General features: G+C 46.1%; 1 protein-coding gene across 2 annotated transcripts in view; it reads left to right on the top strand.

Annotated features, from left to right (window-relative positions):
- Positions 1 to 20,560, top strand: part of LOC119965876 (aryl hydrocarbon receptor repressor-like) — a 253,068-nt gene extending 232,508 nt beyond the window's left edge. For both annotated transcript variants that reach the window (XM_038796824.1, XM_038796825.1), the window contains 6 exons: positions 238 to 373; positions 2,832 to 2,959; positions 5,834 to 6,036; positions 14,595 to 14,701; positions 15,019 to 15,160; positions 16,175 to 20,560. In XM_038796824.1, coding sequence (XP_038652752.1) covers positions 238 to 373; positions 2,832 to 2,959; positions 5,834 to 6,036; positions 14,595 to 14,701; positions 15,019 to 15,160; positions 16,175 to 17,405 — 1,947 coding nt within the window. In that variant the 3' untranslated portion in view covers positions 17,406 to 20,560. The remainder of the gene's footprint in view (positions 1 to 237; positions 374 to 2,831; positions 2,960 to 5,833; positions 6,037 to 14,594; positions 14,702 to 15,018; positions 15,161 to 16,174) is intronic.
- The last annotated feature ends 674 nt before the right edge of the window (positions 20,561 to 21,234 follow it).

Genomic DNA, 21,234 nt, shown 5'->3' with positions numbered 1-21,234 from the left:
CCCAAATTAGCCCGTGGGTCCTTCTTGGAGAAAAGCAGAAGCATTTTTTTTACTTCCAATTAGTTTATGTTGAATACAGGACCCAGAGAATCTTCTCTAGCTCCGTTCCTTCTTGTTCCTCATATACAGAGGAACATATACCCGCCTTAAAAACCAAACCGGTGCCTGTCTATATTGCAACTTTCCTTCATCTGTCACCAGTTTTTCAATCTGACTTGTCCATTTTTCTATGTGCAGACCGATGTGATGCACCAGAGTGTGTACGACTTTATCCACGTTGATGATCGGCAGGAGTTCCAGAGGCAGCTACACTGGGCCATGAATCCGCCACAGCAGGCCCCTGGGCAGGAACCTCCAGGACAGGGAGCCAGTGGTGCGTACATCCCAACAATCTTCTTTCTCCTGACCCTCAATGCATACTGATGTACAAGGTGTGACCTCTGCATTTTCTTACCAGAGCAGTAAAATAAGAATGACCTTGGGATTGTACTGAACAGGCGATGGTGGACCTTCTTGTTTCATAGCGCCCAGTTTTCACAACTCGGGTGTTTTTATAGAAATCCATATCAGAGAGAATTAGCTTCAGCCGTACAGTGTTGGAATTGCGACCAGGCCGGAGGCTTTCCAGGGGGGCCTGGCTTTGTCCAATAACATAAATGTAACAACTGTGAATCAGCAACCCATTTTATATCTCACAATTTTCCATTCCATTGACTCAAAATTACACCTCAAGCTTGTTTTTTTAACATAAATCTGGCAGCTTTCATTGTCAAGTTTCTAGTGCCAGTCCACAAATTGCAAGATTAATTGAATTCAATTCTATAATTTGTTGGAATTCACAAGGCCTGGGATGGGATTTCCACTCTGGTGAGATTCGAATGATTTTAACGCAAATGCAACAGTATGATAGAAGACAGGTGTATCCACCAGCTTTATATTCGGTACTCTTCACTGGAAGACCCTATATTGTTATGAGCTCTATCTCTGACCCATGCTGCCGGCTAATCCCCAAGGCATCAGAGCCCAAGCAAGTTATTTTCCCATCATTAAAACCAACCATTAAAAACACGGCAGCTGTGGGTGTTCGAATTTCTGAAGTGTTCTCCCACCAGACAAGATTCCCTATGGGGAAGCAATGTCATGTCAGATTGTAACTGCGGAAAATAATGGGAGACCATGCAAACTACCAAGTATAGAGGCAATTTGGTGGATAAATATTAACCCTCCTCCACTTTGTCAGATTAATAACTCTCCTCGGGTGCCAACACTGGCTCAGTGGTGACAGTCTTACCATTGAGTCAGAAATCTCCAGGTTTGAGTCCCACCTGGGAGGCCCATATTGTAGACTGATACTGCACTGCATTACTGAAGGAGTGCCACGTTGTTAAGGTGCTGTCTTGCAGATGTAATGTTAAACTAAGATCATGTTTGCAATCTTAGCTGGACAGCAAAGATTTGATGTCACTATTTTGAAGGCGGGGTAGAAAGATTTTCCCTAAATTCTGCCAATAGCGCCCAACAGATTAACTTTGTCCTTGAGGGAAGGAACTTTGTCGTTCTTACCCGGTCTGGCCTACCTGCGCCTCCAGACCCACAGCATCGTGATTGACTCTTAAATGCGCTCAGGGATGGGCAATGAATGCTGGTTACAGCCAGCAACGCCCACATCCCATGAACAAATAGAAAAACTAGTCATAAACACCTTGCTGTTTGTGTGAGCGTGCTGAGGGAGAATTGGCTGGCCTATTTCCTCAAATGTACCTCAATGGCTGAACGGCACTTTGCGATGTCCTGAGATTAGCAATGGTACTGAATAAATGTAAGCCTTATTTTCTTTATAAAAGCTTTGGGCCAGAACTTTGCATCCACCGAACACGTACCCTCAGCGGGCCCATAAGTGGGCGCGAAATGAGCTTCCAACTACGATCGGCACCAGAACAGCCGTGGTTCCAACTCTCACGTGCACCTTTCGGGCAGCACGGTAGCATGGTGGTTAGCATAAATGCTTCACAGCTCCAGGGTCCCAGGTTCGATTCCCGGCTGGGTCACTGTCTGTGCGGAGTCTGCACGTCCTCCCCGTGTGTGCGTGGGTTTCCTCCGGGTGCTCCGGTTTCCTCCCACAGTCCAAAGATGTGCGGGTTAGGTGGATTGGCCATGCTAAATTGCCCGTAGTGTCCTAATAAGTAAGGTTAAGGGGGGAGTTGTTGGGTTACGGGTATAGGGTGGATACGTGGGTTTGAGTAGGGTGATCATTGCTCGGCACAACATCGAGGGCCGAAGGGCCTGTTCTGTGCTGTACTGTTCTATGTTCTACCTGCGACTGAAATATTACTTACGCCTTCTTGCATCATTTCACGTGCTTCAGGGTCAGGTACACTCCTGCCTATGCAATGTAAAATTTTGGCCTTGGGGTATTTTATAATAGACACTAAAGAAATAAAGTTTATTATGAAAGAGAATTTATTTTATTCCGAGGAAATTCAAGTACCGCTTATGTTGTTTAAACCTCAACTCGTAGCTGAGATAAATTTGGAAGACACAAATAGAACTGAAACTATTGGTGTCAGCTTGTCTCAGATGGGAGCACTCCCATCTCTGGGTGACTAGGTTGTGAAGTCAGGCCCCAATCCAGAACTGGAGATCATAATCTAAGCAAGTACTTCACGACGACAAGTTCTTTCTTTGCAAGTCTTCCAAGGTGCATTGAGTCACCTGAAGCCTCCCGTTGCCCGATTTATTGCTGTATCTGTTGTACCGGATGCTGCTGTTGACTTGATTTGTTCACGAGAAATTCATAATCCTAAAGCTATCTTAACCTTGCCCAATTTCAGGTGATGAGTATCTGGGTGCCTTCAAAGCTCATGATCCGAAGATTCTGCCGCCAGAGTTTTCTCCATTCTTGAACCGTTGTTTCATCAGCCGGCTGCGGTGCCTGTTGGATAGCACTTCAGGATTCCTGGTATGTGAAATGTTGAGGAAAAACCAATCAATTGTCAACTGATTTGAGATCCAAACGGTTAAATTAGTATTGCCAGCCCAGATATGGTACTGTGATGAGCATCTTTGAATTACAATAGACTTGGAGTTCATACAATCCTTACAGTGCAGAAGGAGGCCAGTCGGCCTATCACGTCTGCACCAACCCTCCAAAAGAGCACTCTACCTAGGCCCGGTCCCCCTCCCTTTCCCCATAACCCCACACATTGATCATGGCCAATGCACCTAACCTGCACATCTTTGGACTGTGGGAGGAAACAGGAGCACCCGGAAGAAACCCACGCACACACTGGAGAACGTGCAAACTCCACACAAACAGAAATCCAAGGCTGGAACCAAACCCAAGTGCAGTGAGGAAACAGTGCTAACCACTGTGCCATGATTTTGCACCCGTGTTTGTTATGAGTGCAAATGGCATAAAATATCACAAGAGCCAGAAAACAGGAATTTTGACAGCGAGAACTCATTTTTTGATTATCCCTGCCCCTCAACTGTGACATAATGAAATTCCAGCCCAGAAAAATTGTGAACGTCAATTCAATAAATTGACATCTAGAACATAGAACATAGAACAGTACAGCACAGAACAGGCCCTTCGGCCCTCGATGTTGTGCCGAGCAATGATCACCCTACTCAAACCCACGTATCCACCCTATACCCGTAACCCAACAACCCCCCCCTTAACCTTACTTTTTAGGACACTACGGGCAATTTATCATGGCCAATCCACCTAACCCACACATCTTTGGACTGTGGGAGGAAACCGGAGCACCCGGAGGAAACCCACGTACACACGGGGAGGACGTGCAGACTCCGCACAGACAGTGACCCAGCCGGGAATCGAACCTGGGACCCTGGAGCTGTGAAGCATTTATGCTAACCACCATGCTACCGTGCTGCCCTTAAAGGTCTTCACTGCCGTAATATGCCCCTACATTAGGAATACCCCCCCACCCCCCCTGCCGATATGACGTCATATCAGCAAGGTTTAACTGCCTTTTAAAATCGGGACCAAGTAAAGGGAACTGGCCAGGGACAGACAGGGTAAGCTAGCCCATGGGGGAGGGGGTATACCCTGGCACTAGCCCCTGACATGACAGTGCCAAGGTGAGCCCCTCTGGAGAGTTCAATTGGAGAGTTTCCGCTTGTGCATGCTGGGGGTGTGGTTCCCCTTGTGCGTGTGTGTGGGCAGGGTGGTGGTGGTGGGGGGGGGGGGGGGAGAGGTGACAACAAGGTCCCTTTTATTTGCGGAAGGGTGATGGGGAAGTTCCCCATTTCCGTCCTTCGTTGATGATCGGAGATTGGGGCGCCCTTTAAAAATGGCACCTCAACGTTGCTGGCTCTTTCTGACCCCACCCCACCAGCGTGATGGCATGGACCGTGCCTGCAGAATGTTTTCTACAGAGCACCGCATAATGTGGCGAGGAAAGTAAGCAGCACGCCGGCTTTCAATCAATCATCAGCCAGCACTCTGGGCGGGAAATGGAAAATTCTGCCCAGGGGATCCAAAGTTTTAATTCTTCAGCCTGCAGATGAGTCAGTGTTTTGGTAACCGAATGTAGATTTTGTAGCATCAAGTGTGTCTAAACCTCCACTTCCAGCAGTCTAATGCTGCTCGCCTATGGAAAAAATATCCTCCGCTGGATATGTCTGCCCCAGTTATGGTCCCGGGTAGCAAGCTTCGGGGCCCAAGTTTAACTTTGGAGGCCTACACTCCCAATAAAGGTACATTGCAACAAAAACAGAAAATGCTGGACAATCATAGCAGGTCTGACAGCATCGTGTCAGCTTCGACAGCGAGTCATCCAGACTCGAAACGCTATCTCCCTTTTCAGGCCTGCTGAGATTACCTAACATTTCTTGTCTTTGCTTCAGATTCCAGCATCCACAGTAATTTGCTTTTATCAGGTACTTTAATTTGCTTTTATTAAGGTACTTGGAACCAACTGCGTGAGAGCCGTTGAAACTGTTTGGGGCTCTGGGGACGGGGGAGGAGAGTTGCTAACCAGACATATTCCAGTCCTGGGAAGTGCTGTCAGAGATGAGGAAACCATTTAGTTTGGAGAGGTCAGAGGAAGGTACCGGAGTTTCCAGCCAGTAGGCTGGCAGAAGCTGATAGACGTGTACAGTGCAGCATGGGCAGTAAGCAGGCCCTTGGTAATAGAACTGTACAGCACAGTACAGGCCCTTCGGCCCACAATGTTGTCGCCCCAACCACTCTCTGAGTAAATAGCCTACCTCTGACATCCCTCCTATATCTTCCACCATGAACCTTATAGTTATGCCCCCTTGATATGTTATAGGTAGAGGAACCAGAGTACATCAATCATCCAGTCTAGCCTGTTCAGCCATTCAATTAGATCATGGTTGATGTGCATCTTAATTTTATCTACCTGCCTCGATTCTGAAACCCTTAATACCCTTACCCAACAGTATTCTATGGACATCAGTCTTCGTATTTTCAATTGACGTAACTTCAACAGCCTTTTGGATCGAAAGTCCCAAATTTCCTCTACCCTTGGTGTGAAGAAGTACTTCCAAACATCACCCATATATGGCCTAGCTCAAATTTCAGGGTTATTTCCTCTTGTCCTGGACTCCCTTAACAGAGGAAATTAGTTTTCTCTCTCTCCCCTATCAACTCATCTGATCATCTTAAACCACTCAGTTTGATCACCGTTTAATTTTCAATAATTGAGGAAATACAAATGTCGTTTCCACAGTCACGACCATGACGCCAGACTTGGCGTTCATTTAAGTTTTTTTGTTTGTGCTGGTTGTCTAACTTCCTCCCTTTCTTCACTTCTCCTTTCTCCCTTCCACCTTCTTGTGAAAGACAATGCAGTTCCAAGGCAGACTGAAGTACCTCCAGGGACAGAGGAAGAAAACTGGGTCTGGTGTCAACCTTCCGCCACAGCTAGGTTTGTTCTGTATCGCCGTGCCTCTGCTGTTCCCTCCCATCAGCGAGCTGAAGCTGAAAGGCTTGCTCCTCAAGGGCAAGCATAGGCTTGACCTCAGCCCCACGCCACTCGATGCGAAGTAAGTTTCCTATCTCAATTATCCCAGGATTTTCAGCAAGGCTCTGTCTGAGAGGGTGGTGGAAGCAGATACGATCGTAACCTTTGAAATATATCGTTGGGAAAAAAAGAATTGCATGGGGCATGGGAATGTGGGACTATTGGATAGCATTTTCATTCCTCCTTTTGTTACCCATTCTTTCATGGGATGTGGGCATCACTGGCTGGGCTAACATTGTTGCCCATCCTTAATTGCTCTTGAACCAAGTGGCTTGCTAGTCTAAAGATGTGCAGGTTAGCTGGATTGGCCATGCTAAATGGCCTGTTAGTGTCCAAAATTGTGCAGTTTAGGTGGGTTAGCCATGCTAAATTGCCCCTTAGTGTCCAAAGATGTGCACTTTAGGTGGACTGGCCATGCTAAATGCCCCTTAGTGTTCAAAGATATGTCGGTTAGGTGGGGTTACAGGGTTAGGGCGGGAGAGTGGGCTAAGGTAGGGTGCTCTTTCAGAGGGTTGGTGCAAGCTCGATGGGCTGAATGGCCTCCTTCTGCACTGTCGGGATTCTATTTCAGTTAGGGTCAACCATATTGCTGTGGATCTGGAGTCACATGTAGGCCAGACCAGGTAAGGATAGCAGATGTACTTCCCCAAAGGACATTAGTGAACCAGATGGGTATTTATACCATCGGCAATGGTTTCACGGCCACCATTAGACATTTTATTCCATTTTCTTTTTATTGAGTCTTACGTGGGTCCCAGAACATTACCCTGGGTCTCTGTGTGACCAATCCAATGACAATACCACTATGCCACCACCTCCCCTTGTGCTGTATGATTCTATGAAGTGTGGATTAGTCAAAGAAAGGTGAGGATAAAGAAAGTTCCTGAGAACAGGAATTGCACTAAGCCTTTTTAAAGAGCACTAGATGCATGTTGTTTTTTAGCACTTGGCTCACTGGTGCCCTCTAGGGATGAAAGCCCTTCATTCTCACCCAATCTTGGCCAATACATGACTCTGGTTCCACAAGAACATAGTTGACTTCTAACTACCCTCTGGAGCAACCTAGCAAGTTGCATGAAGCAGCTACTTGGGGCAGCTAGAAATGGACCTTCTAGTCCCGTTGCTGTCAATGGGATTTCCTATTGAATCCATCCCACACTGCCGAAAAACTCCATGCTGGGGAGCGCACCATCAGCATGACTGTGAAGTAAGAATAAATGTACATCTTTTATTTTCAGATGTCAATGAGGGGGGGAGGGGTGTAGGAGAAAGTTTTTGAACTTGGCAATCTTGCAAAAATAAGGGGGGTGTTTCCCCTTCTGCCTGTTGAACAAGGGAGCGACCTGATTGAGGTGTACAAGATTACGAGGGACATGGACAGGATGGATAGCGAGCAGCTGTTCCCCTTGGGTGGGTGAAGGGTCAGTCACGAGGACACACAGGTTCAAGGCGAAGAACACGAAGTTTAGAGGGAATTTGAGGAAAAATATTTTTACTCGGAGGGTGATGATGGTCTGGAATGCACTGCCTGGGAGGATGGTACAGATGGGTTGCTTCACATCCTTTAAAAAGTATCTGGGTGAGCACTTGGCTCATCTTACCATTCAAGGTTATGGGCCAAGTGCGGGCAAATGTGATTAGCTGGCGGGTCAGGTGTATTTCACATGTCAGTGCAGACTCGATGGGCCAAAGGGCCTCTTCTGCACTGTATTTGCTGTGATTCTGAATTCAGGCTCTTGAGAATCTTGTTCTGTTTTCCACTCCCCCTGCTCGGCGACTTACCTCGGAGTAAATCAGGCGTGATTAGTAGGGCAATGAGCCGACTGATAAATGAAAACAAAAATTCTGTTTGTTGATAGGGACAAGCAAAACAAAGTTCAGTGTTCGGTTTTGTCAGCTGCTCCTCACCTCAGCACCGTGTTCTGAAACTATCAGGCCAGTTCAGCACGCAAAGCACTCCATCCCGTAATTGGAACAAAAATGCAAGATGTCAGCTTGCCTGTTTCTTCCACAGGTGATGCCAAAGTGAGTGTTTGGTCCCCAGTCTCTGATCCCTCCAACAAAATATTTGCACTGAACTATTTGTGGAGCAATACAAAGTCCATCATTGCCACCTGCTGGTAGACATCTGGAACTGCGTATGCACCTAGATCCCTTTTACTTGGAGGTTTCTTTAGTCCCAGTGAAGTGAAATCTGTTCTGCTTTTTAAAATTAATTTATGGATGTGGGTGTCATTGGCTTGGCCAGCATTTATTGCCCATCTCTAGTTGCCCTTGAGAAGGTGGTGGTGACCTGCCTTCTTGAACCGTTGCCGTCTCCATATGCTATAGGAACTGCCACTGTGCTGCTAAGAAGAGAGTTCCAGGATGTTGACTCAGCGACTGTGAAGGAACAGCGATATATTTCCAAGTCAGGGTAGTGAGTGACTTGGTGGAGGACCTGCAGGTGGTGGTGTTCTCAGGTATCTGCTGCTCTTATCCTTCGAGATGGTAGTAGTGGTCGTGTGTTTGAAGGTGCTGCCTAAGGAGCCTTGGTGAGTTCCTGCAGTGCATCTTGTAGGTGGTACACATGGCTGCCACTGTGCATTGGTAGTGGAGGGAGTGAGTTTTTGTGGAAAGGGGAGCGATCAAGCGGGCTGCTTTGTCCTGGATGGTGTCAAGCTTCTTGAGTGTTGTTGGAGCTGCACTCATCCAGGCAAGTGGAGAGTATTCCATTTCACTCCTGATTTGTGCCTTGTAGATGGTGAACAGCCTTTGGGGAGTCAGGATGCGAGTTACTCACCACCAGATCCCCAGCCTCTGATCTCTCAATACTAGGGTATTTATATCGCTAGTCTAGTTCAATTTCTGGTCAATGGTAAACCCCAGAATGTTGATAGAGGGGGAGTTCAGCAATGGTACTGCCATTGAATGTCAGGGGGCAGTGGTTAGATTTTCTCTTGTTGGAGAATGTCATTGCCTGGCATTTGTGTGGCATGAATGTTACCTGCTACTTGTCAGCCCAAACCTGGAGACTGTTCAGGTCTTGTTGCATTTGGACGTCGACTGCTTCAGTATCTGAGGAGCAATGAATGGTGCTGAACATTGTGCAATTATCAGCAAATATCTTCACTTCTGGCCTTATGATGGAGCGAAGTCAAATGTCATTGATGAACTGGCTGAAGGTAGCTGGGTCTTAGAAACTCCTCACGATGCCCTGGGACTGAGATGACTGACCTTCAACAACCACAACCATCTTCCTTTGTGCTGGATATGACTCCAACCAATGGAGAGTTTTCCTCCTGATTCCCATTGGCTCCAGCTTTGCTAGGGCTCCTTGATGCCACACTGTCAAATGCTGCCTTGATGTCAAGGGCAGTCACTCTCATCTCACCTCTGGAGTTCAGATGTTTTGTCCATGCTTGAACCAAGGCTGTAATGAGCGTCAGTGAGCAGGTTATTGCTGGACTTCCCAACCAGAGGCAATAGTTCTCTCTATCTGCCCTATCAAAACCCTTTAATCATCACAAACACCTATGAGGTACTTGTGGTGATATGCCTGTGAATAGTATTGTACATATTAGCAATGCAACCTCCAACCAGCTGGTGGCGTCAGACATCAGTCACGTGATGTGAGACACTCGCCAGTTGGTAGTAAAGCATACAACAGGACAGTCGCACATAGGGTAGTTCCAGGAGAGTTCACAAACTCTAATAGTAACCTAGTCTGTATAGTATTCTGTTGTTATCTTTCCCAATGTTCATCAATAAATCATCGTTCTGGTTAAGTCACCAGATGTTCTGTGTGCATCATTGCAACAGCAAGGAGCAAGACAAATCGAAGATTCTTCCACCAGCCTGGTGAACCACAGCCATTGGTGACTCGAGACAAAAAAACAACGGTGAAGTTCGAGGTGGAAGGTTTAAAGGCACCCCGGCAGCTTCAAGTATCGGGTAATGTAGACGGAAACTGACAGTTTGAGCTCTATGTTTCAGCCCTTGACCTGCAGGCATAGCCTGTCAAGAGGCGCATTGCTGCTCACGGTGGCAGGTCCACAAGCAATCCAAATCTACAATACCTTTGCTTTTGATAGCGAAGAGGCGAGCAAGAGCTACAGTGAAATGATTAAGTACTTCGATCAGCATTGGTCTCCGAAAAAAAAAAGAAACATTTGAAAGATACATTTTTCGTACACGTGTCCAGAAACCAGAAGAATCTTTTGACAGCTTTGTTATCCACTTGAATCTGGAAGGCCCAGTCCTGCAATTTCAGTAATCTAGATTCATCGATGACCCACGACCAAATAGTGGTTGGCATATCGAATGATAAGCTCCATGAGAGATTGTCACGGGAAGAAGACCTGAAATTGGACAATGCGATTAAGATTTGCCATGTGAGTGAGCTGCCTGCGTAGCAGGTCAGTGCACTCAGTTTGAAACATTTTGCCGCCAAAATGGAAGCCCGCGCAATCAGCACTGTGACGCAGTTCAATTAAAAAACATTATCTCAGTGCGGGCGGCCATTTTAAGTGGCCAACCAAAGTCACCATCTTGTGCCAGAAATGTGGCAATCGACATGGGCCAGGCAATGTCCAGCATATGGAAACGTATGCTCCAGATATGGCCGTACAAATCAGTTAGCGAAACAATGTTTTTCGCGTCCTATAGTGGACCAAATCAGATCAGTTAACACAGTTGATGAGATGCCACCAGAAGAATAGTTCTTAATTGATCTCATTTCAACCAAGGACCAGACAGGTCTGACTAATAAAAGTGAAGACGTCTGTCTGAATAGTCGTGATGATAGTAATGACAAACCTGATGCCATCGAAAGCAGATGGAAAACTCTAGTGTTGTGTTGATGAATGACATATTGATAAAATGTGACCTCGACATGGGAACGAGGGTCAACCTCCTCAGTCTGTCCAATTTGGACGGCCTACACGTTAAACCAAAAGTTGTCAATCAACCAATACTGCTGATACACTACAGTGGGAAGGGGATTGAGGCGCTGGGTGTATGTAAACTCGAATTATGGGTGCAAGACACAACTCACATGTTCCCATTCTCCATTGTGGACATGAAAAGTGTGTCCATCATAGGAGCGGATGCGTGTGAGGCCCTGCACTTAGCTGAGCGGTATGTTCCAGACAGCGAGTGGCCAGATGATTACTGCGACTCTCAACGAGATATGCTTTTGCAGTCATTCGATGAGAAACAAGCGTAAGTCCAGGCGGAGGACAACAAACCAGATGAAGAGATGGAAAAATCAAAAGGAATTCCAGACTTCTGGTTAACCATCTTCAAGAAGGTGGAAACACTCAGTGGTATGATACAGGAGCATGATGAGCTTATATTAAAGAAGCCACAAGACGTGAACATTAAATGTTCAGAGCGTGAACAGCCAACGAGCGTTACTCTGGAGTTTGGAGTTGAGCCAAATGAGTATTTTACAAATGAGGTCATTACGAAAGTATACCAGCTGGAATCGCAGCCTGACAAGCTTGAATTCTCATTCTCTGACGAACCAGATATCAGGGGATGCAGACGGTACCAGATCGACTGGAAGAAAGTAAAAGATGTCATGCTGAAAACCATTAAAACAAAGCTGATGCACAAGGGTCAGAGCACCCGTAACACAGTTATGAAAACTGGACCAAATGACTCATTCTTCAATTTCTTCAGTCCTCCTGAAGTTCCACAGCATGGATTATTAAATAAAAGTTCTGCAGCAAGACTTTGAAGTTAGTCACCTCCTGCACGAACACAGAATTCCACGTGCAATCTTGTATTTTACAGGAGGTGCCTTTGCAGATGATACTGACTCCGATGATGAGTTAGACAATGATATCTACGAAGACCATGAATATGATGATGAACGTAGAGGCTCGGAGGTTGAGCCAGATGAGGATGACTATGAAATGCCAGCAAGGTTGTTTCATTGGAGTGATGGTAAACTAGATGAGGAAGCCAGTTCAGCGCTATGCCGGTGGTTTGGCAGGAATGACGAGGTGATCACAAGGGATGCCCAGTCTGCGTAGGACACTGAAACCTCTAAGATGGCGTATGCAGAGACTGTAAGTGAGATTGCAGTAGCACACACTTCGGATGAAAACAACTCAGCTGCAAACAAGCTAATAATGGAAGATATAATACCCATTCTGGAGAAACTGGCTCCAGAAGCATTTGTGAATCATTTCAGGCTTATGAATTAGCTCCGGTACTGGACTCCCCAAGACTTGAGGCCACTCCACCGAAAGATGAATTAGAGGAGCAGTATTCATATGTAGCTCCACAACAACAGATGATACTTATACCATGTTGCCAGACGTGGCTGTGCCTGTGCGCAGTTCCACGACAACGGATGATACGTATATAATATAATTACAAGATGAGGATGAGCCATTACTTGGTTCTTCAGGAATAGATGACTTATGCATTGTAATTTCGAATGACGAGGAGCCTTCACGTGGGGCTCAAACGCAAGGGGCGGGATTCTCTCAGCCCACGCTGGGTCGGAGAATCACCGGGCTGCGTGCGAATCGCGCAACGTCACCCCGACGCTGATCCGCCAATTCACCGGTGAGCGGTCGGCGTGGCGCCGTTCGGGGGCCACTCTGCGTGGCCCCCCCAGACGATTCTCCACCCAGGATGGGCCAAGTGGCCCCCCAAATAGTCTGAGTCCCACCAGCGGCGTCCACGTGTGGTCTTACCCGGCGGGACCGGGGCCCGAATCCTTTCAGGGGCGGCCTGGTGGGGGGGAGGAGGGCCCGACCCCGAGGGGGACCTCAGCTGTGGCCTGGGGGCTTTTTTTGCTCCACGCCGGCCCCTGTAGTCTACGCCATGTTGCGTCGGGGCCGGCGCGGAGAAGGAACCCACCGCGCAATCGCGCCACTCACAGTGGACATGCGCAGACCCGCGGGCCCATTTGACGCTGGTATTGGTAGCTGGAGCGGCGTGGGTCACTCCAATGCCGTGCAGGCCTCCTGTAGGGCTCAAATCGCTGCTCCTGGGGCCCTGTTGATGCCGTCATAAAACGCGATGGCGTTTGGGGCAGCAAGGTAGCATGGTGGTTAGCATAAATGCTTCACAGCTCCAGGGTCCCAGGTTCGATTCCCGGCTGGGTCACTGTCTGTGTGGAGTCTGCACGTCCTCCCCGTGTGTGCGTGGGTTTCCTCCGGGTGCTCCGGTTTCCTCCCACAGTCCAAAGATGTGCGGGTTAGATGGATTGGCCATGCTAAATTGCCCGTAGTGTCCTAAAAAGTAAGGTTAAGGGGGGGTTGTTGGGTTACGGGTATAGGGTGGATACGTGGGTTTGAGTAGGGTGATCATTGCTCGGCACAGCATCGAGGGCCGAAGGGCCTGTTCTGTGCTGTACTGTTCTATGTTCTATGACGGTGTCATCACTTAGCCTCAGGATCAGAGAATCCCGCCCATGGTGGAGGGACAGCACCCAACGTTGGGGATGTGGATCCAACCCAGACACCAGAGTGCGAGGTACAGACGTGACCATGACCGTACAGTCCCTCGGAAGTGTGTCAGCACGCGACGTCTCGGCAACCCATCCACAAATCACTGCTCCCATGGAGCAGGCCAGTGGTAAGATGGGTGCTACCAAAGCCAAGCATTATAAGAGGAGCAGTCACAAAATCAGTCACCAAATCGCTCTAAAAACAAAAAAAGAGGAAGAGAAGGAAAGTGGGGGATACTGTGAGTCCCACCGATGACACCAAACAAGAAGACACCGGCATTGTGGCCAGCAAACCAGAGACTACACAACGACGCAGCAGCAAAAAGCATTGCGTAAAGACAGGAAAGAAGCTGGTGATGTAGGAGCTGGTGACGCAGACATGGCCAGCAAGGATTCCGGTCTTCAGGACACATCGCGTCAAAAGGCTAAGGCACAAAACACCTGCATGGAAATCAGTCTTCCAGACATGACATCGGGAAGCTACAAGAGCCCAGAAGATCAGCGGGGTGATCCTGTTGGAGATGCACAATGAGCTATGCACAAGGGGCTCTGGTATCAGGCATATAATGTTACTTGAAGTACAGTTGAATCTGCCATATGTGTTAAAACAATAATACAACTCATGTTTTTTGTATATAATTATTAATATCTCCAAAGGAAAGGGGATGCAGCGATAGGTTTGTGAATAATATTGTATATAGTTAGCAATACGACCTTCAACCAGCTGGTGGTGTCAGCCATCGGTCACGTGATGTGAGACACTCGCCAATTGGCAGTAAGGCGTACAACAGGACAGTCACGCATAGTTCCAGGAGAGTTCACGGAACTTTAATAGTAACCTAGTCTGTATAGTATTCTGTTTGTTATCATTCGCAATGTTCATCAATAAATCATCGTTCTGGTTAAGTCATCAGATGTTCTGAGTGCGTTAGTACTGAGGTGAAAAACGCCCTTAAACGTCTAAATGTGATGTAGTACAACCCTAGCCCATGTCCTCATCATTTAAGCTCCTGACGTGCAGCGCCCAGAACTGAACACAATACTCCATAGTGGTCTATCCAGAGCCTTATATAACCAGATTATGACGTTTGTCCCTTGGTAACACAATGATTCCATTTTGTTGCACCCAGGGGCATACCAGCTGCAGGATGGTCTGACGCAGAACTGCGGGCAAAGTCGGGTTGCCACTACCTCCACTTCACAGACATGCTGTACTGCGCAGAGAACCAAATACGATGTAAGCCGCTCCCTAAAACTCTCCATCTCTCTCTGTCTCTTCCTCTTTAAGATGCTCTTCAAAGCTGCTCTTTGCCAAGCATTTGGTCACCTTTCCTCAGTGTCAAACTTTGTTAACAATTCTGTGCAACACCTTGGGATATTTTACTGTGTTGGAAGCATGACATCAATGCACAGTTGTACATTGGAATCTCTGCTCCGCATATCCATGGTGTGAATTTTCCCAGCGCGATTGTGTACAGGAAGACTAAACGGAATAAAAGCAGATCAAAAGTTGTGTCAAACTCTGAGCTCCATCTTTCATGCTCCCCCAAATAGTGATGGACAATGGAGAAAAGGGCCTCACAGTCTTCAGAGTGCTCACAAAGGATGGCCAATGGGTTTGGCTCCAAACTAATGGACACCTGCCCTACAGAAACAAGTCCCCAGAATGTGCCACAATGCCTAAAGAGGAACTCAAGTAAGTTATCTTTTTTTTTATTATTGTCACGTGCTTTGTAGATAACTAATAATTAAATGATTTAAAATATCAAAGAAGCGTGCAATTGTTTTTCTCTGGGTTTGCTCACAGCAGTGTCCTGGAGGTTAATCTTTAATTCCTGGGAATTCCAAGGTAATCTAGGACTTTTGTCCAGTTATTCTAACTCCATTCTAACCTGCAGCTTTGCTTAAACTGCAGGCAGTATGAATTGTAACAGGCACAATGCTATTTGCCTAATTATCTACCGAGGTTTGTTGCTTTAAAAAAGTCATGCCATCAAAGTTTTTCATCTTGCACTCATCAGGGCAGACGCAAGAATATCAAATCACAACACAATTCATACTGCATGAGGAGAGGGTGCTGATTGTTTGGCTAGGGGATTATGATTGGTGGAGGCATTGCCGTAGTGAATGCACCAGGGAACAGTTGACTGCCAAACATTTGTTTAAATTCAAACCAGCCAAGTCGACTCTGATTAGTTAAGGTATTGCCATGGGGAATGAATCAGGGAATGGCTGTCCCCAGCTTTTGTTTAGTTGAAAAAGGTGCAATGCATGGACATGCACTTTTTGTTGTGCAATCTCTAATTATATATATAATTTCTAGCATCTGTAAGTGAACCACACTGCAACCCCTGCTGATAATCTGAAATTGGTTGTTAATGTAATTTTTAGCACAATCCGGATTGTTTAGTCAGTGTTGTCCAATCATTGAATCACATACAATATATTTAATAATATCTACTTATGATTATTCTTGCACTTGACACACCTTAATGTGGTGTGAAATAATGAGTAATCCTATTGTTTCTGGCTGAAGAATCACTTAAAACGCTATAACCGGCAACTTTGAAATAATGCAAATGTTAATGCTTAGCTTCTTAGCTGGTCATAAGTGCTTGTCCATGTTATATATGGGCCATTTAAGCAATGGGTACTATACTTCAATGTCAGTGACAGCACAGCAGCACAGTAATGTTCTTGCTTTCCACAGGGACACAGAGAGATCCAAGGAGGAGCGTCTGAGGAACCAATCAAATCCTGACCAATCTGACAGTGCCAACAGACTGGTGTACAGCAACTGCACCGAATCATCACAGCAGTTAAAACATCTGTATGAGCAGCACCTGGGAAAAGGAGGGAGAGAAGATAAATATGAGCCCATCAAAAAAGACGGTGACGTCAACCAGAATGAGCCACTAAATTTTTGCACCTCATTTCCCAGGGCTCCAAAGGTTACCATCACGGATGACTTATGGGGCCCAGAGTACTCCAGAAGAGTGTTGAATTCACAGCCCCCGAGAACTGTGGAGAGGATAAGTAGTGTCCCTGGTCGGGTGGCTAAACCCTTTTGCGGTAGAAGTAGACTGCTGTCCGAACCGCAGCTCAGGGGTGGCACCCAGGCCCCCAGCTTTCAAAACATAGCTCAGAGCTTCAGGGGTATCGGAGAGGAAATGCATCAGAGCCAGTCCTATGGCGCCTTGCACTATACTGACCTGGAGGACTACCCATCTGAACCTTGTAAATCAGAAAATGTCAGGTCGGTCAGCGATTTTGTTGCTCCCAGGCCGAAGGACCACCCTGTGGGGTACTGTAACAGCACAGAAATGTTTTTGGGACTGCACATCAAAAGCGAATACAATCCTGACCCGCATAGTGAATTGGACCAGCCCTTGGGATCTCCAGGTCACCAGTGGACTGACGCTGGAGAAATGGGAAAGAAGATGGCAGTGAACTTCCTGCCGCAGGTGAAGTGCGATCCCAGCCCACTCGAGCAGTTGCCACCATGTGAAAAACTGAAAACTCCCCTGCAGCCTCCATTCTGCAGGGCCAGTGTGGCCAAGGGAGGTGGCCTGTGGATGGCAGACCATGAATGTAGTCCCAACAGACTGTCGAAGCACGGCACAGACATGGCTCATTTCAGTCCACAGAGAGCCTCCCATTCCCATTGCACTCTCAGAGATCAACCTGCGGACCGTTTTCAGCCAGCTCCCTATCTGCACCATCCTATCCAGGACAAGGGTCCAAGTCAGGAGACGTTTAAATTGTCGCCACAGTTCAAAGATCATGACCTAATCCACACTGTCATCAAACGAGAGCCCTCGCCCTCTGCTCCTTGGACCTGTGACAATCAGCACAGCATGCAGGCAACCTTGCAAAGAAATATGCCCAGCTGTTTGATAAATTCATTGACTCACAAAAATACACAGAACTCATATTTGTAATTTCTATTTTATAAAGAATTGTTTTACTTTTTCAAAACTCCTGTGCCTCGGGAATGGTGTATGAAAGTATTTACTTTGCTGTAAACCCTAACGTATTACCCATCGCCGTTTATTTTGCAAATATATGTTGTATGAAGATTTTTATAATAATTTGCTTATGATATTACATATGAATGTTAACAGTCTTGGAGTACACAAAAAACATTGAAACACTTGATTTTAAAAAGGCACTTTTGTCTGAAGAACCTGCAGATAGAACAATAATTTGTTGTATTTATTCAGTGCTTTTAACATATATGCCCCAAGGCATTTCACAAAAGCATTATCAGACACAATTTGGCACTAAGCCCTGTAAGAAGACATTAGGACATGGGACAAAAACTTGATCAAAAGACTTAGGCTTTAAGGAGTGTCTTAAGGGAAGAGAGGGAGTCAGGGAGGTGGGGAGGAATGCCAGAGCTTAGGCCCTAAATCTCTGCAGGCACGGCCAACAGTGGAATGGAATAAATCCCTGATTTTAACCCTATTTTCCCTGGGATATTGAGTGGATGGACAGTTTAAATTAGGGCAACAGCCTTGTTAAAAGATATGTAGACTGTCCAGTACAAAAGGAGATTTAATCTTTTTTTATTCTCCTCTGTTGAGTTGTTGGTCTTGACCTGAAGACAGCTGTTCACCATTTTGCGGATGATACCTTGTCCAAAAACTGATATTTCATGGTGCCCGTCTGCAAGTGTTAACATGGCTGGTCCACCGTTAAAGATATACGAACTCAGCCTTGTGTATTCTTAACCAAATGACTTCCAGCACCGAGTCATTGGACAGCAACGAGGAGAGATGGGTGCATTTCATCCTAGAATGACAACACTGAGGCTAATTGCAGTGCACCCTCTGATGCTTAACTAACTCAGCACAGATCAGAGATTGAATTTGAACCTTCCTTTGTCATTGTCACACCTGGTGATTGTTTTATTTCCCCATTTTAATCATCCAATGTATGATTCTTTGCATTGTTATGATGTAGACAGCATAATGTGCAGATACCTTATCTGGGTTCTTTTGCAATGGAAATAAGGAAGTGAAGAATATTTCCTTGGGACATTTTCCTACCTTAAAGGCACTATGTAAATACATATTGTTGTGTCCATCACATATGATAACTTGGAAACGCGTCTCATGCATGTATTGAATTTCTGTTGTCGTTGGGCCTGTGCTTAGTGTCCAACACATGCCCACCAGCTCTCTCTGTAACAGGGTCATAGCGCAGGATTTTCACCCCAAATAGAACAGGATTAGGCATCATTTCACACGACCAGCTAGCATGCCAGTTTACTGGCAGCAAGTCATTATCTGGAAGGTCAGGTCAGAGGTGGAAAGACTTCCTGCCTGCAAGCGGGTGGCAGATAGTTGAGATCATTAAAAGGCCAACTAAGGACGTGGATCAGAGGCCAACTGGAACATTCCTCAGGATGGAATTGCCTTATTTTTCCCTAGCCTACAATGGTGGCCTGCAGCTCCTATTTGTGTTGATGGGCCACCTATTGGCCCTCCAGCTTTGGGAGCCCGATAACCATCCTTAAATTAAAGCTGAGCACATCCCCTAGCAATTAATTGGCCAATCAAAGCAAAATCGGTGTCGGGGTGTCAGTCTTCGACAGTGCAGAGTTGGTACCAGCCTTTGACCCTTACGTAGGGGGCCCCAACCCCAAGTAGAATATCCTGCCCATGGGGACATTGGTATAATGGTTTTGTTAGTGGACTATACCTCCAAAGAGCATGAGCCCAAATCCCAACATATCATTTTGAGTTTAGTTTACAAAGTGAGAGTGTTGGCATCACTTAACCATGTGACCATTGAATTGCCATTAAAGACCCAACTGGTTCAATAACGTCCTTCAGGGAAGGAAACCTGCTGCCTTTATCCAGTCTGATCTACCAACTTGATAGACCCCTCATTACACTCTGAAAGGGACCAGAAAAACCATTCAGTTGTATCACCACCGTCTCAGTGCAACCAGGGATGGGCAATAAATGCCAGCCTTGCCAGTGATGCCAACATCTTAAGAACAATTTTTTAAATGCCATTGGTGCCTGCAACATACTTCTCTTCTATGCAATGGTTGCAACAACCACAATTTACATTTATATGGCAATTTGCACACTTACCAAGTCAAGATGATATGAGAGCTTTTTTCCAAAGTGCCATAATTGCAAGACTAAAAACAAACAGACAGAGTAATTACAAGAAATCAGAAATCGGTCACACCAAATTGTTCAGTCGGCATTATAAAAAAGGAGTGCTCTATTCGTTTATAAGTATCTTAAAATTGATATGAAGTTATTTTTCTTGTAATCATACTTGCAATACATCATTCTGGTAGCACTTGTATGAGAATATCAGTGTTACTTTTAATGATATTGAACCAATGTCGAAATTAGGATTTTATTTTTGTTGCATCTGAGGTAAGCAGCCATGTAAGTTAGAGCACAAAGAGGTTTATTGTTACTTACAGTCACATCACCACCATCCTGGAGGGTCTCCTTCCTCGACCTGCACCCAGGTTGGGGTTTTTATGTTAGCGGGGCTACACTTGTTCAGAGGAAGCCCGGTACAGGGAAGGTTCAAATTCCCCGGAGAGCACGGGAAACCTGATGGTTCCTATACCCGTGATCTCGGCTGGGGATATAACAATTTTTTAAGTGATTTTTCTCCCCCTTGTGTTAATATTAAACCTGTGATCAAATCGCTGCAAGATTGACGGGATTGCACCCACAGTAAATCGCTGGGAAACATACAAGATCGTTTGGGTCCATCACATATGGATTCTGATGATTCCTACATGGTGTTTTAATCCAGTCTCCCTGTGAAGATAAAAATAATCTTCCTCATCTATAACTCGTTTATTCTTGTGTGCTGCCCCTTTCACTTGTAAGTTATGTCAAGGTACCGTTTGACAACTTTTTCCCCATCACTGTTTACTGACTGCTATGTATGTTGTCAATGTTGCAGCTCATTTTTTGTAACGAGATGTATAAAGAGCAATAGTGTACAGAAAGTAACACTTATTTATGGAATGACATAAGTTAGTTTCAATATATTTGATATCCTTCATACTTTGCTTTGGTTTTTGTCCAATAAACATATTTGGTGGAAATGGGGAGTCAGATTCCTGCAAATAAGCACTTGCAGGTCAAGTATAGATTGATACACACACAAACTGGCCACCACTCTGCTCCAACAATCTGTCTGAAGGCTACTTCACAAAAACACCCCCTGCTGTGATGGAGAGGTCTTTGGCAGTGCGTATCTTTGACGACTGGACACCCACTCCTTGCCAGCTCCCCACTTCCCATTACGAGCGCAGCAGGAATTTTGCACCAAGTTGTTCCACAGTTCCTATTGCTTAACTTTAGAGGTTATTGTCGTAGCTGATGTGCCTGAGGTCGTTTGCAAGCTTTTAAAACAATATTTTGCGTTCAGCACTACTTCAGCGCCCATTGAACATCGAGCGGGATTTCCCAGTCCTGCCAGCAGCGGAAGGCACCAATAGGGGCAGGGTGGGAAAATTCGAAGAGCTGCAAAAAGCCAGGGTGGGAAAATTCGAAGAGCTGGGAAAAATCAATTAACACTTGGATCATTGGGCAAAATTTCCCTGAGCCACCAGCGATGATGCCCACCGCTGGCAGGACTGAACAATCCCTAATGCCGCTTTCAGGTGATATAGGGTTACAGGTTGGGGGGAGGTGTAGAACAATAATGTACGTCAGTTCACATTCTGTCCTTACTTTTATATTTACATTATAAATTTCTACGTCTGCACCTTTATAT

This window comes from Scyliorhinus canicula, chromosome 5 (assembly GCF_902713615.1).
Source record: "Scyliorhinus canicula chromosome 5, sScyCan1.1, whole genome shotgun sequence".
Classification (NCBI taxonomy): Eukaryota; Metazoa; Chordata; class Chondrichthyes; order Carcharhiniformes; family Scyliorhinidae; genus Scyliorhinus; species Scyliorhinus canicula.
This window is presented reverse-complemented; position numbering and strand designations above follow the sequence as displayed.